Source organism: Zea mays, chromosome 7 (genome assembly GCF_902167145.1).
Source record: "Zea mays cultivar B73 chromosome 7, Zm-B73-REFERENCE-NAM-5.0, whole genome shotgun sequence".
Taxonomy (NCBI): Eukaryota; Viridiplantae; Streptophyta; class Magnoliopsida; order Poales; family Poaceae; genus Zea; species Zea mays.
This window is the reverse complement of record NC_050102.1, coordinates 84460184-84475963: the sequence shown is the minus strand read 5'-3', so window position 1 is coordinate 84475963 and position 15780 is coordinate 84460184. Positions and strand designations below refer to the sequence as shown.

The window sequence follows — 15780 nt, the reverse complement described above, 5'->3', positions numbered from 1 at the left end:
CCGCCACTAGAAAACAAATTATACTCCGGAATATAGGTGCTCTACCAGTTCTAGAGCATAACTATGCCAAACATCCTCTTAAAACCCATAAGAATCTAGACAGGGCCCAAAACCAAAATAAACCTTAGATCTCGTTTAGATCCTTGGAATTGAATTCTATTCTAATAATTATAATTTAGATATAGATCAATTAAACTAATATAATTTTATACCAAATATATTTGTATACTACTATTAGCTATATAGGGAAGATATTTATGTACACCATTTCTAATATAGGAGAGCGATGTAAAGAGCGTGTTATAAATTGCAGAAAAGGAAAGAGTAGCGATACATAAAATCAATTTCTACCGCTCATTCTATGAATTTGGTATAGACTTAAATCTAAACTTTGGAAAGTGTTGAAATGTTAAATTCTAAACCAAATAACCTACTCTATTAAGTAAATTCCAATTCTATTAAAATGAAAGATCCAAACGACACCTTAGGACATTCTCGATGGGAGTTTCATACTCATTAAATACGGTGACACATCATCACATTTGGTGACATGACAATGCAATTAAGATGAGAGATATATAGATAGTTTCATAGTAGATCGTAGATTTTCACAGGGATGAAACTCTGTATACACGGTTACCTAGTTTAAGGCCCTGTTAATTTTCCCGCGCTAAAGTTTAGTATATGTGATATCGAATGTTTGGATGCTAGTCAGAAGTAACTAAATATAGTCTAATTACAAAACTAATTATACAGATGAGAACTAAACAATAAGACAAACCTATTGAACCTAATTATTGCATGATTCACTCATGCGATGCTACAATAAACTTTTGCTAGTTATGAATGAATTAGGCTTTAAAAATCGTTTCACCGTCAAGCGCATAGATCTATTTTCCTTACTAATGAGTCGTTACCCATAGATAGGCTGTAAAAACGACCCAAACCCCATTAGACCATGTTCAGTTGCAAGGAGATTGAGAGGGATTAAATCACTTTCTATTCACAACTGAATAGAGAAGTATTTAATCACCTCCAATCTCCCTTAATCCACCAATAACTGAATAAACCCTAAGTAGGTTGTTACCCCACGAGCCGTGAGAAACCATCGAAACCCAATATGATAAGAAGCCACACGCAGCGCAGTGCACCCATATAGTATTACCCCACTAGAATAGATGAAGAAGAACGAGCAACCAAACGAGTTATAAAAAATGAGGTTAGACTCCATTTCAACTCATACATTTTTAAATCTTTTGGCTGATTGTATATTATTGCGAGCATTATACTAATAATGCTTATCATAGATATTCAAACACCGATGTGACACGTGCTTGGCAGCATTGAGCATTGAAACTACAGAAACCAAATTTGCCGATCGACGACGTCAAAAGCTGGGCGCACTGCCGCAGCAGGCAGCGGCCCTGTGGGGGTTAAAGAAGGGTTTTTGGCATCTAGCCGTCCCTTTCTGCTGCGAACTTGCGTTGCGACCGTGCATTCCGTTCCTCTCCTCTCTCGGCTCTCGGCGAGCGAGATGCAGAGCCTAACCGTAGCAAGAGCGCTTCCTCCCGCCGTGGCCACAGCTCGGCGGCGGCCGCGCGCGTCCTCTTCTAGCAGGTAAGGACAGGCTCACCGGCCATCTCCCCCACATTTGCCGCCTCCAAACAGGTTATTTCGGTGAGTCTAGTAGGCCGTGCGTGGTTGGAGTGGCTCCCACTCTAGATTTCGCGATCGCATTGCAAGTTGGTGTAGTGGGTTTCAGCCGTCATGGTAGCGGCCTTGCTTCTGATCGCTTGGGGGACTTCGAACGCCAGAGGAGGCGAATGTATCAGGCGGCGAATACTAGTGAGAGAGTCGTGGCTGCAGTTGGTTTCGGCTTCCTCTTCCTTGGGGGTGGGGATGGGTTTTTTCATGCCTAATTTGGGGCTTCCAATGTTGAGAATCTGATGGATATGGTCTCCTGTTGTTGGTGCTGCTGAACTCAATCACGAGTTACTGCTCTTCCTGATTTGTTGGGATTAGTAAACTGGCTCTTGGGAGCGTCGTTGAGTTGCAGTTTCTGTGTACCTTCTATCCAACCACCCGTTGCTATACTAGTTCTCTTATGCATTTCATTGGCGTATCAGAAATTTGATGCCATTCGGTGCTATTCGAGTTGGCCTTGGTTGGCCCCTCAAGGGAAATACTAAATGGAAAATTCATGATGAATTTGATCTGCGTGACATTTAAATGGAAAGTTATGAACCATGAGCTATGTATTTAGAATTATCTGCTTCTACTGTTAGCCTCCCACAAAAATGGGGCGCATGGATGAACAAAACTTGCATCATACGTTGTTGGATTTGACAGTCTGCACTCTTCTGTTACTCTTTTTTCCTTGCAAGATTTACAGGAGTTTGCCCCATCTAATATTATATTCCTTAAAGGAAAACTGCATCATATCCGATTATAATCTGCCACCCTTTCAACCATTTTATGGATTATTTCAATGTTATGCTGATTTACAGGGAAGCGGTTTTACAATGTTGGAAGTACGAATTAAGTCAAGACCAATATCTGGGAGGATCCCTAAGGTAGTGTTTTGGGCTGAGGGTTCTGTTGTGCTTGTCCACTAATAAATTATTCATTGATCATGTCCTCCTTTACCATTTCTGCTTTGCATGGCCTTGCAAAAAAGACCTTAATATTCCTTTTTTCTCTATTGATTTATGGTTCAGGATAGGTTCGTCTCAAGGAAGTTTGGACATACATCGCTCAACAAATTTGCTCAGACCAGCTGCTGGTAGTTCTACCTTCCATCATCCAATGTTTGAATGTCTTATTCTTAGCAGAATCCAATATTAACTTGACTCTTCATGAAAATGCTAGTCTTTCCTCACCCTGAACTTATAGCTATCAAAGATTTATCACTTTTGTTTACATATCTGCCTTTTGTTTGCAGCATCTGTTTCAGTTGAACAAGATGAAGTCAATACTTATCTTCCAAAAGGTGATATGTGGTCTGTGCACAAGTTTGGTGGAACCTGTATGGGAACATCCCAAAGAATCCAGAGTGTTGCAAATATAGTTCTTGGTGATTCTTCTGAGAGGAAGCTGATCATTGTTTCTGCAATGTCTAAAGTAACCGACATGATGTACAACCTTGTACAGAAGGCTCAGTCAAGGGATGATTCATATACAATAGCATTGGAAGAAGTTTTTGAGAAGCATATGGTTGCTGCAAAGGATCTTATTGATGGAGAAGATCTTGCAAGATTCTTGTCTCAGTTGCACTCAGACGTCAGCAACTTGCGAGCCATGCTCCGTGCTATTTATATAGGTATGAGCTGCTAATTCTCCACATCTCATGTTCTTATTATTTCTTGAGTAACAAATCTGGTTTGTCAGGCCTGGAAGTATATTCTCAGCTTGTTGAATTCTTGTTTATTTTTGCTATCATGGATTTTTGGAAAACTTGACTAGATGATATTTGCAGTCTGCTAGATGCTGAGTTGATCATGATTTGACTTGTACACCAAAACGTAGCACCATCTTCATGTTAGAGTTTGTCTCCTATGGAGATTTTATATGTGTTCTGGGGTTCTGTGTTTGCTTGAGCAATCATACTCACACGTATACATCCACTTGTGCTGTTTGTCTTGACTATTAGCTACCTTTGCTACATAAGGTTAGGCATGGGCACCAAATATGCCCAAAATTAGTGGTAATTTGAAATATGTAATGTCAAGCAGCCTCTCTGCATTTGCAAAGAAGGCTCGTCTCGATTCATCCCTTCCTAAGACTCATGCGGGAGCCTCTAGTACTGGGTCTGCCTTTGCCTATGATTTATATGATTATAATCTGGTGAGCTCTTGCTTCCTACCCTTTCACATCTTTTGTGCTACCCTGTCTATTAACAAGAAGCTGATATGTATGACAGTATGGCTTTGTAGTTGGTAGTATAGCTGATCTAAGCCTTATTAGTAGTAGGTACTTGTAGTTGGTGAAACATCACCATGTACTACAGTAGAACGTGTGCTTGTACAAATACAAGTGTATGGACTAGCTGTAGGTTTAGTTCAGCAGCAGCAGCACTCCAGCATGTTCGAGAAAAAAGTGATTTATATACCTGTATTTAATTTTTATTTAAATATCTTTGCAGCTGGGCATGCGACAGAGTCTTTCTCTGACTTTGTTGTTGGACATGGAGAGTTGTGGTCTGCGCAAATGCTATCTTATGCAATAAAGAAGGTAAACATGCGAAAAGCTAGATAACTTTATAGTTCTCTGCAATTTAAACAACTTACTAAGGCTGCAGCGAACTTATCAACTCCAATATCATAAAATCAGCATGTTGGCAAGTGGCAACACTTGTAAACATGTGCTGACATAGTTGGGAGTTGGAAATGATGAGAACCCGTAACCCTAATCCAGGGGTTGGGTGTATATTATATAGAGAGTCAAGTGGGCCAAATCCCATTACAAAGGCGCAAATATGTAACTCCTATACAACACTCTAACACCCCCGCAGTCTCAACTCTATCCTGTATATATATTGAGACTGGATATCGGTGAACTACAGCGTGGTTGGGATGCTGAGAACCCGAACGTCACCGGCGGCGATACGCTCGCGGGCGAAGTGCAGGTCGATCTCCACGTGCTTCGTGCGTTGACGTTGCATGGGATCGGAGGGGTAGACCGCGCTGACGTTGTCACAGTAGACGAGGGTGGCGTGCTGGGGGGGGGGGGCTGTGGAGCTCCTGGAGATGCTGGCGCAGCCAGAAAGCCTCGGCCACACTGTTGGCTACAACGCGGTACTCGGCCTCAGCGCTGGAGAGAGTGACAATGAGCTGTCTCTTGGCGGCCCATGATATGAGGTTGGCGCCCAGGAACACGGCGTAACCAGAAGTGGACCGGCGCGTGCCAGGGCAGCTAGCCCAGTTAGCGAGTGTAGACCGCGAGCTCTGACATCGGGGAGGGTCGAAGGAGAAGGCCGTAGTCGATGGAGCCGCGGAGGTAGCGCAAGATCCGCTTGAAAGCGGTGAGATGGGGCTCCGGTGGGGTGTGCATGTGAAGGCACACGTGCTAGACGATGTAGGCGATGTCGGGCCTGGAGAAAGTCAGGTACTAGAGGGCGCCGGTGAGGCTCCGTTAGGACGTTGCGTCGGCGACCGTGGGTCTGTCGTCCTTAGAGAGCTTCGGCTAAGTGTCGACAGACGTGGAGCAGGGCTTGCAGTCGGACATGCCAGCCCGTTCTAGGATGTCGAGAGCGTACTGGCGCTGGTGTAGGAAGAGACCTAGAGGCCTCCGCTTGGCAGTGATGCTGGGGAAGTGGTGGAGAGGCCCCAGGTCCTTCATTGCGAACTCGAGTTGAAGGGCGACGATCGTGCGCTGCAGAAGATCGGCAATGGACGCCGTGAGCACGATGTCGTCGACGTAGAGTAGCAAGTAGACGATGTCGTCGCCGCATCGGTAGATGAACAGGGACGTGTCTGACTTGGCCTCGACGAAGCCGAGGAAGGCCAAGTGGGAGGCGAAGTGACAGTACCAGGCCCGTGGCGCCTGCTTGAGGTTTTACAGGGAGCGGTTTAGCCGGTGTTCAGAGCCTCTGCCTAGTAGCGGGTAGGGAGAGATGCCTGAAAGAGGAGGCATCAGATCATGTTGGTGGTGGTGTGAATGATGCGTTCGGCCCGACCATTCTGGGGAGAAGTGTAAGGGCACAAGAGGCGCAACTGAATGTCGTGGGAGAGGAAGAAGGGGCGAGAGGCGGTGTTGTTGAACTCTCGGCCATTGTCACAGTGTCACACTGAAGGGCACGAACCGGATGACAGAATTGAGTAGAGACCTAGGCGAAAAAGTGGGTAAGGGTGGAAAAGGTACCAGACTTGAGGCGCAAAGGGAAGGTCCAAAGAAAGTGAGAGAAGTCATCCAGAATGAACATGTAGTATTTGTAACCAGAGAGGCTGAGGATAGGAGAGGTTCAGAGATCACAATGAACTAGATTAAAGGCTTGAGCAGCCCTGGACGTGGAAATGGAAAAAGGGAGACGAGGGTGACGACCGAGTTGGCAAGCATGCAGAGGTGTCCAGAAGAACCCCGACTACAAGAGATATCAGAGCGGCTGGAGAGCTAGGACATCACGTCAGGTCCAGGGTGACCGAGGCGACGATACCAAATGGTGGAGGTGGTGGTGGCAGCAAGAGCATGGGGGAGGATACACCGGTGAGGGAAGTGGAGGGCAAGTGAATAGAGTAGAGGGGGTCAGAGCAGTCACATCGAGCGAGCATGACACGAGTGGGAAGGTGGCGTGTGATGAGACCCCAGGGATCGAACTTCATAGAACAGTGGTTGTCGCTAGTGAAGCGACGAATCGAGAGAAGGGGATGAGTCAGATGGAGAGCAACAAGGACGTTGTTAAGGTAGAATGGTCCCGGAAGAACCGATGCACCTAGTGAGGTGACCGGGTGAGTGGAACCGTTGCCCACAACGATGGAGGGAGGATGAGAGGGGTGTGGAGGATGGGAGTGAGATAACGAGCTAGTAGTAGTAGTAGTGTGAAATGAATCTCCGGAGTCGATCATCCAATTGGTGGGAGAGGGAGGTGGTGGCGAAGGCAAGGTGTGTGTGGAGAGGGACTGGGAGGTGCGCTGATAGAGCCACTGGGAGGGGAGAGAGACAACAAGATCACGATCGCCAGGGAGGCAATCAGAGCACGAGGAAAGACAAGCGGTCTAGGCACATGACGGCCCGCCTGAGGGTGGATGTCGACGCAGTCACGGAAATAGGGTTCATAACCCGATCAAAGGCCACAAAAGTGCCTCGGACAAGCTGGCCGTCATGGAGGAGGACGCGCACAACGATCCTGGTGGAACTGCGCATAGCCAGAGGCATAGATGGTGGAATACCGTAGAATGTGCTGGGCGTGGCGACGTTGTGTGGAAGAGCAACGGGAAGGGGGGTCGGGTGTGGAGGAGACCGGACGACGCGGAGTAGAGGGCAGTGAAGGAGAAACCGGACGGTCGCGTTGCGGGGGAAGGAAGAAGGCTCGATGACAGGGAGGGCAGCGGGCGGCGCCAACGGCTGGAGAGGCAACAAGGTGCGGGAGGGCACGCGACCTGGTGGTTCGGCGGCACGACCTACAGCAGGCGCTTCTGGCTGCGGCGTCTCAACGACGGTCGGGGTGGTCGGAGATGGATGGGGCGATGACGAAGTTCTGGGCGCGATGAATAGGGACCAAGCGACCTGGTGACTGCAGGCGGGCCGTGTATAGAGAGGGAGGGAAGGTGGAGGGGCGGCGCGACGTCGACCGGGGTGGCCGTAGTTGGAGGGGAAAGGGGGTGGCCGGTGCAGCTGCTGTCAGGAGAGGGAGGCTCGCGTGCAGCGCGTCTAGGTGAAGAGGATGGCGCGACAGCGGACTTCAGGTGGCGTGGGAGGTGGCGGTGGGAGGGCGGCCAGCAGATGTGGGAGGAGGGAGGGGAAGAGAGAGAAACCATGGAAAATCTAGTTCTGGTACCGAGTTGGAAATGATGAGAACCCTTAACCCTAATCGAGGGGTTGGGTGTTTATTATATAGAGAGTCAAGTGGGCCAAAGCCATTACAAAGCGGCAAACATGTAACTCCTATACAACACTATAACATTGGGTACTCTGATGATCAAATTGATCATCACTTAATCTATTGACAGGAGCAGTGGATTCATTGTTCCTGCTTTCTGCAAGTGCCATAACTTAGAATTTTAAATATAGTTGGGTAGGAATTTAATCCAACTGCCATATAGTTGTGGATATTGATGCACTTTGTTATAAACTCGGTCAAAGTTAGAGAAGTTTGATTGAGGGCAAAAATAAAACACCTTACATTTTGGATTTGGAATGGAAGGGGTATCTATATTAAATAAGACACCTTACATTCTAGTTGTAAACAAGGATATATCTTTTAGAAACATATACAACTAGGAGTTGTAGTGTTGTACTTCCATCCCTTTGTTACTGTTCCAGGATACTAGTCTTTCTATCCAATGTTTATCTTGCTTTACAAACTGACCTACACTTAATATTTAAACTGTGCAGTCTGGGGCACCCTGCAGTTGGATGGATACAAGAGAAGTTCTAGTTGTAAAACCCAGTGGCTGTAATCAAGTAGACCCTGATTACTTGGAATCTGAGAAGCGACTTCTGAAGTGGTTTTCTCGACAACCAGCTGAGATAATAGTTGCTACAGGATTTATTGCAAGTACAGCTGAAAACATTCCAACAACTCTAAAAAGGGATGGAAGTGATTTCTCAGCAGCCATAGTTGGTTCTCTTGTCAGGGCACGCCAGGTCACTATTTGGACTGATGTTGACGGGGTATTTAGCGCAGATCCTAGAAAAGGTTTCTTCTAAGAGAGTCATGATTTGGCTTTTGACTGTTTCTTTTTGTTTGATCCATTTTAAACCACTGATGTTAGCATTAATATACACAATTGACTTAGGGGATGGATGTAGTGCAAATTTATGTTTGGGTGCTAATCCTTGTTGGCAACCGGCCTGCATAGGTGAGGAACCAACTCACCTCCACACTCACACAACACTTGGCTAGAGGTAGAAGGGGTGAGCACAGAACGCAGCACACACAAGTGCAGCAAACTGAACTGGCTGCTACCTATTGCAATTTATAGAGTATATATAGAAGTACTGGTGGTACACTAGTACCTGAACTGAGACCAGCCCCAACTACTCTACATGGCTGAGGTAAGCCATGACTAAGTGTCCTATTGCTATATTGCTACAGTAGGCTAGATAGATAGATGGACAACAAGAGATGGCATCATATTGCCAAGTCCCTACTGCAGCAAAACATATGGAGAGAGTCAGAGAGCAGCAGATTATCTTACAATCCTTGCATCACTTGTTGGATGAGATTTTGTAGATCTGGTCAAAGAGTTGCAAAGGTCACATGGATTAGGAGGGTGCCTACTCACATCCCTTTAATTCATGTCTGCTTGTATGTCAAACAGTTAATGTGAAGGGTTAGAAGCACAATAATACAGTTTTTAATAAGGTCCCATAGTACAGTTGACATTGCTTAATTAAAAGTCTATGATAATGTGATTATGTAACTAGAAAATTGCATTAGTAATTATTTTGTGGACACTGCCACACATGGTATTGAGTGTATTGTTCTAAGTACCTATCAAAGAACTGGGTGTGCTGATAAAAACCTCCAAGTACTTTGATAGTTTGATCTCTCCATTTTGGTGTAGGTGCAAATATATCTGCCAATGAAACATTTAAAGTTAAATTGTTCAGAAAATCGTTATGTCCGCATTATGGATATTGAAAAACAAACATGTTGGCTGTGTCATATCAATGTTAATTATATTTCTGAGTAAAAAGTGTTTGATTAATGCAGTTAGTGAGGCTGTGATCTTAAGCACTTTGTCTTATCAGGAGGCCTGGGAAATGGTAAATTCTCTATTCTTGGGACTGTTGTTCGTATTCAAGTCATTCATCATTTAACTACATCTGAGCAATGAGGCAGATCAATTTTTATTTAATTATGTCTATGTCCATTCTTCCTTTGCATTCTAAGCTATTAGATCCCTACCACATTAAACCTCATTGATTTACTTATTGTATGCAGTCATACTTTGGGGCAAATGTTTTGCATCCGCGCACCATTATACCTGTGATGAAAGACAACATTCCCATTGTTATTAGGAACATGTTCAATCTCTCTGCCTCTGGAACAATGATTTGCAAGCAGCCGGCCAATGAAAATGGTGATTTAGATGCATGTGTCAAATCATTTGCTACTATCGATAATTTAGCACTTGTTAATGTTGAAGGGTAAGCTACCATAATTTTTTATTTGAAACCTCCAAGTTCTATACAACTAATTATTTATGCTTTTAGCAATTAATGTTTGTGTTACTAAACTTCCCTTACTCTAGGTAAGTTTCAATAGAAATTGGTTGCCATTTCTGTTAGAAACATTTACTCTAGATACTGCTTTTGGCTGAAGTAGCAATGTTATATAACTTCACATAAGATGGCTTGACTATTGACTGTGACTCCTAAAAGGTATTCCTTGTATTGCCTAAAATTCTACAATTCTTCACTGCAGAACTGGAATGGCTGGCGTTCCAGGTACAGCAAGTGCTATATTTAGTACTGTTAAAGATGTTGGAGCTAATGTTATCATGATATCTCAGGTAGGTAATGTCCTTTTATCTTTACTATGTACCTATGATTCAAATCTTGGTTCTTCCTCACTGCAAATATCATGCAGGCTAGCAGTGAACATTCAGTATGCTTTGCTGTTCCAGAAAAGGAAGTTGCTGCAGTTTCTGCTAGGTTACATGATAGGTTTCATGAGGCATTAGCAGCAGGGAGGTTGTCTAAGGTAATTATCATCTTCTACAGCAATTATTTTAAATGCTCAAATCAGCAAACATGGCTTAAATGGCTCTGTTTGACAAAGCCAGTTATTGTGCATAATCTGCAATTGGGAAAGCTGATGAACCACAGATTTGCTTATCAGTAAGCTGTTGCAGAATCCTGGTGTCCAGCACAGCTTCTGCTTAATCTGTGGAGAACTGAGGAATAAGCTGTACCAAACAACGCCTTTGGCATTATTCCAGCTACTCATGTTAGTTTTCAGAAAAGGAATCATGTTATTTCCAGTCCAAATGTACGAAGCTTCCTCATCTGGGGAAACACCTGTCCAAGCAGTACATCCCAAATGTTATATATGCAAGTGAACAAAAAGATGCTAACTCAATATCATAGTCACAAGAAATAAACTGAAGATTACCATGACTTTGGATTAAAGAAACACCTCTAAAAACTCAGCACCAAAAAGAACGACCATATAAACACTTATCAAATGTTGTTTATTCCTTGTCCTGTGGCAGTTTACAAAAAACTCGATCTGCGAGGAATAAGACAGCCCCCATGTATTGTATTAAGAAGAAGACCTTATCACACAGGTCGAGAAAAACCTGAACCCCTGCCCCGTCCATACACAGCGGCATATAAGCCCATGTGAGAATGACTGCGACCGGGCCGAGCCTTAGACCTGTTCTTTGGCGTGGGATAGACGAGAGGTTTTTTTTTAACCACAGCCTGAAATTCGCTCCCATGGGGAGCCAACCTGAGGAGTGCTACTTAGACCACCTAACCAATTCAGCTAGAAGCCCTTTCGCGTTGCAGTTTACAGATTTTTTATATTATTAGCAAGGAAAGTATCTGAGATGCATTGTGAATGTATAACAAAGTCTTTGTAGTATGTATTTGATCACTTGTATTTTTATGCAAATAATTCATTTCAGGTTGAAGTTATTAATGGTTGCAGCATTCTTGCTGCTGTTGGTCTGAGGATGGCCAGCACTCCTGGAGTTAGTGCAATACTTTTTGATGCATTAGCAAAGGTATTTTGCATTTCTTAGTTTGGTGAACTAGGAGTTTCATTGCTGCTCGGACTTATTAACCTAGTATAACGGAATTCAGGCAAACATTAATGTTCGAGCAATAGCTCAAGGTTGCAGTGAATACAATATCACTGTTGTATTGAAGCAAGAAGATTGTGTAAGGGCTCTGAGAGCTGCTCACTCAAGGTTCTTCCTCTCCAAAACGACACTTGCAGTTGGCATCATTGGACCTGGTTTAATTGGTAGAACACTCCTTAACCAGCTCAAGGATCAGGTATCTTCAGCTTGTAATTTCATAAACAGAATCCAGTCATTTCTTTGAAGGACTATCAGGGCTTATTCAAACCAGAAGTTTGTAATTGTACTAATTTAAATCTTTCCACAGGTTGCTGCTCTCAAGGAAAATATGAACATTGATCTGCGTGTCATTGGAATAACTGGCTCAAGTACAATGCTTTTGAGCGACACGTATGTATTTGAATCCTTGTTTCCTCAATGTGCATTGTGCTGTCTTGCTGCGAATAATTATGTATTATCTGGCACATTATAGGAAGGAATGATCCAACATATAATTTTGTTTAAAAACTAAGATATTTTGCATGTCACTCAAACACACATGGATATTTATTTATTTCACCAAAATATTTTTTTCCTGACCTAAAGCTTTGTGTTTCTTTTATGGGGTTTTGCTACTATAATTATGGTTTCCTTAATATTTCACAAAATTTCCATTTTTTTTTCTGTAGGGGAATAGACTTAACCCAGTGGAAACAACTTCTAAAAAAGGAAGCAGAACCAGCTGATATTGATAGTTTTGTTCATCATTTATCCGATAATCACGTATTTCCAAACAAAGTTTTGGTGGACTGCACAGCAGATACAAGTGTTGCATCCCACTATTATAATTGGTTAAAGAAGGGTATTCATGTCATCACACCAAATAAGAAAGCAAATTCTGGGCCACTTGATCAGGTAATTATTTGGCTGATGAAACTTTTTTATACTTTTGTCTTAAATAATTGTTTTTAATGATCACTGAACTGTATTTAATTGATTGTCAGTTAATTTGTGCACATGAATTGTATCAATGATTGTTATGAACTGATCATGGCTAATCCAAGAATCTTAAAGGCATAAGCCTCGAATCTTGGAAGACATAAAACCTGTGATTTGTGAATCTTAAGACATAATCACTCATTCCATACAGAATGCACATCTGCTACTGCAGTGTTTACTGATTAAGAATTTTTTACTTTTCTTTGGATACAGTACCTGAAATTGCGGACTCTGCAACGTGCCTCGTACACTCATTACTTTTATGAAGCAACTGTTGGTGCTGGCCTCCCAATCATTAGTACCTTGCGAGGTCTTCTGGAGACGGGTGACAAGATACTGCGTATTGAGGGCATTTTCAGGTTTGTGTGTATGTTTCTGACCAGGCTACAAGAATTTTACTGTGCCACTCTGCAACTTTGGTAAACTACAAAAGAACTATGGGTTGCACCACAGCTTTAGTGCCTTGTCCCATACGGCTAGACTCATTTTCTTGCCAAAATTTGTCACAAGCGTGGCTTTGATTTTGTTCGCCGTACTTTATGTGGCAGCTACAGTTTATTGGAGGTTAGTTGTGGCAAACTAGGGCACCAACCAAACCGTATCATTCTTTATTCAATAAATTCAGTATCATTCTTTATTCAATAAATTCAGTATCAATCTATTGATGGCTGACACAGAAGTTGTTTTGCAGTGGAACTTTGAGTTATATATTTAATAATTTCGAAGGAACAAGGGCATTCAGTGATGTCGTTGCTGAAGCAAAAGAGGCGGGATACACTGAACCTGACCCAAGAGATGATCTATCTGGAACTGATGTTGCCCGAAAGGTGGACCCTGTTTCTGTCAAACGGTTATTGAATATCATACTTATTCTTTCCTATACACTGGGCACTGTTTTTTCAATTTATCAGCACAGTAGACAGTTTCTGATTATTTTTCTTTTTTTCATTGAATGGGACAATTTATGCTATCTGTATTATGGATGGATCAGCAAGAGTCCTTACAGAACATATAAAACTAAAAGGTTGAGGATATGACCAGAGATAATGGGGAAAGTGTGTTTTGGACACTGAAGAGTATGGCTTTGCTGGGAAATTGCTGGAGCCAAAGGGCTCTCCTTGGCTGCCCCCCCCCCCAACATAGGTTGTTGTAGGGAGTGTGTGTGTTTTTATGGATCCTTTCATGTACGAGTGTTACTGACCTCCATAAGGAGTGCGTTGTTTTTTTAGGTCTCTTTAGACCCTTGTCTCTCTCTTCTTAATATATATCTAAAACGCAGTCCTCCTACGTTTTTTTCGAGAAAAAAAGTATGGCTTTGCTTGTAGGACATTATTATGTTTGATTTGTCCTTAGGCCATCACAAATTTGTAGTTTTTGTATCCAGGACACTAGAATACTAGATGAGGAAGAAAAGATTGTTATGCCCTCAGCTTCACACTTTTTGATTGATTTCAAAAGCAGAGAACCAAAATTACATCTATTGTACTTTATTTTCCCTCATCCTTTATTAGTTACTCATACTTCTTTTCCCTATTGGAATAGGTCATTATCCTTGCAAGGGAATCAGGTTTGAGGCTTGAACTTTCTGATATTCCTGTGAAGAGCCTTGTGCCAGAAACACTTGCAGTAAGATGATTCTCCTCTTAGCAAATAATGCCTTGTATTTCACTCTCCCTAATTTGTTTTTATCACACAGGCATGCTCGTCAGCAGATGAATTCATGCAGAAGCTACCATCCTTTGACGAGGACTGGGCCAGGCAACGCAGTGATGCTGATGCTGCAGACGAAGTGAGTAGACAGACCTCTCTTTCGGGATATATATGACAATTGGATTGTGCGATGTTATGAGATCTAGCTTTTGCTTTGTTGGATCCATTCTCGCCTGCATATTTCCAACATTACTTGAGCAGAGGTGATTCAGATTCCCTTCCCTTATTCCATCTGAAGGTCCTGCGTTACGTTGGAGTGGTGGATACGGTGAACAAGAGGGGACAGGTGGAGCTACGTAGGTACAAGAGGGACCACCCGTTCGCGCAGCTCTCCGGCTCCGACAACATCATCGCATTCACCACCTCGAGGTACAAGGAGCAGCCGCTAATCGTGCGGGGCCCAGGCGCGGGCGCGGAGGTGACTGCGGGTGGCGTCTTCTGCGACATCCTGCGGCTGGCGTCTTACCTTGGCGCTCCTTCTTAGAGCTTCCACTTACAGTTGTCAATTTGAAGAGGCAGATGGACAGTGCCCTGCATGATGCCTCCGTGTTTAGGCTTATTATGGACTTGCTCAAAGTTGTTCTGAATAAGTGCCAGGAAATAAGGCCTCTATCTATTTAGGCCTCTATCTTCGGGGTAGCTGACTAAGTGTTGTTATTGCTACGGAATCCAGAATTCTGTGAATTGAAATGAATTGTACCGATGAAGACTGTTTGCTTGTGTCTACTGGCTACTGTTATGTGTCGGTGTTTTAACCAGAGGGTCCCAACCAACAAGTGAATTTGTGCAAGAGAAGACCATAATTCTAGCGATGGTGGATGAGATTTATATTATCTTACACATAGGTGCTCATAGTAGGTGATACAAGCTAGTCGAGACAGGAGTAGGTCCTAAATCTCTAAATGATTAAGGCCGGTGCCAATACCAGGAATGGAGTGAGCGGTCAAGTGTTGTGTTTTTTCTCCCCCCTTCGGAGATCCTAGATTCCACCTTTTATAGTCGCAAGGGGAAGCCCAGGAGTACAAGGGTTGTCACGTAGTTGTTGTGATAAGAGATGAATCCGAGCCCTCTTAGCAGTATGGTCGGCGGGATGGCCCTTGTCCTTTGCGTCGTCTTTGGTAGGGCTAGATATGGTGCCACTTTGGCTCGGCACGTTGGGCTCGAGCTGGCTCATTAAGTTAACGAGCTAACTCGGCTCGTTAAGAAATCGAGCCAGAAAACCAGCTCGGCTCGACTCATTTGCGAGCTCGAGCTGGCACGTTTAGCTTGTGAGCTACAACAAAAAACAATATGTATATATTACACAACAATATAATCAATCACTAATTAATTCTAGATCAATTTAACACTTGAATAGAGTAATAGTACTCATAATTTCACATACCACATGAATTCAACACCTAATTAATGCAGTACATCACTTATTAGTTCATCCAACACAAGTGGAGGCTTTGTTTTGCTCACAAATGCTAGCTCATTTAAGCTAATGAGCTGGCTTGAACTCAGCTCGAGCTGTCTCGTTAACAAACCGAGTTGCACTCTTCACAATTGTAGTTCATTCATGAATTTTCATTAGCTTGGTTCAAATCTAATGAGCGGTTGTGAGATTTTTTATGCGGTT

At 43.4% G+C, this 15780-nt stretch overlaps 1 protein-coding gene across 1 annotated transcript; it reads left to right on the top strand.

Moving 5' to 3' along the window:
* The first annotated feature begins 1470 nt into the window (after window positions 1-1470).
* Window positions 1471-14914, top strand: LOC100280067 (uncharacterized). Its single transcript, NM_001361016.1, has 19 exons — window positions 1471-1617; window positions 2508-2573; window positions 2718-2782; window positions 2942-3319; window positions 4142-4230; window positions 8050-8353; window positions 9374-9426; window positions 9605-9810; window positions 10088-10175; window positions 10253-10366; window positions 11295-11393; window positions 11473-11667; window positions 11779-11861; window positions 12140-12365; window positions 12663-12808; window positions 13141-13276; window positions 13992-14075; window positions 14146-14238; window positions 14398-14914. The coding sequence occupies exons 1-19, from the start codon at window positions 1535-1537 to the stop codon at window positions 14641-14643; spliced, it is 2754 nt and encodes a 917-aa protein (NP_001347945.1). The 5' UTR covers window positions 1471-1534; the 3' UTR covers window positions 14644-14914.
* Window positions 14915-15780: the final 866 nt, after the last annotated feature.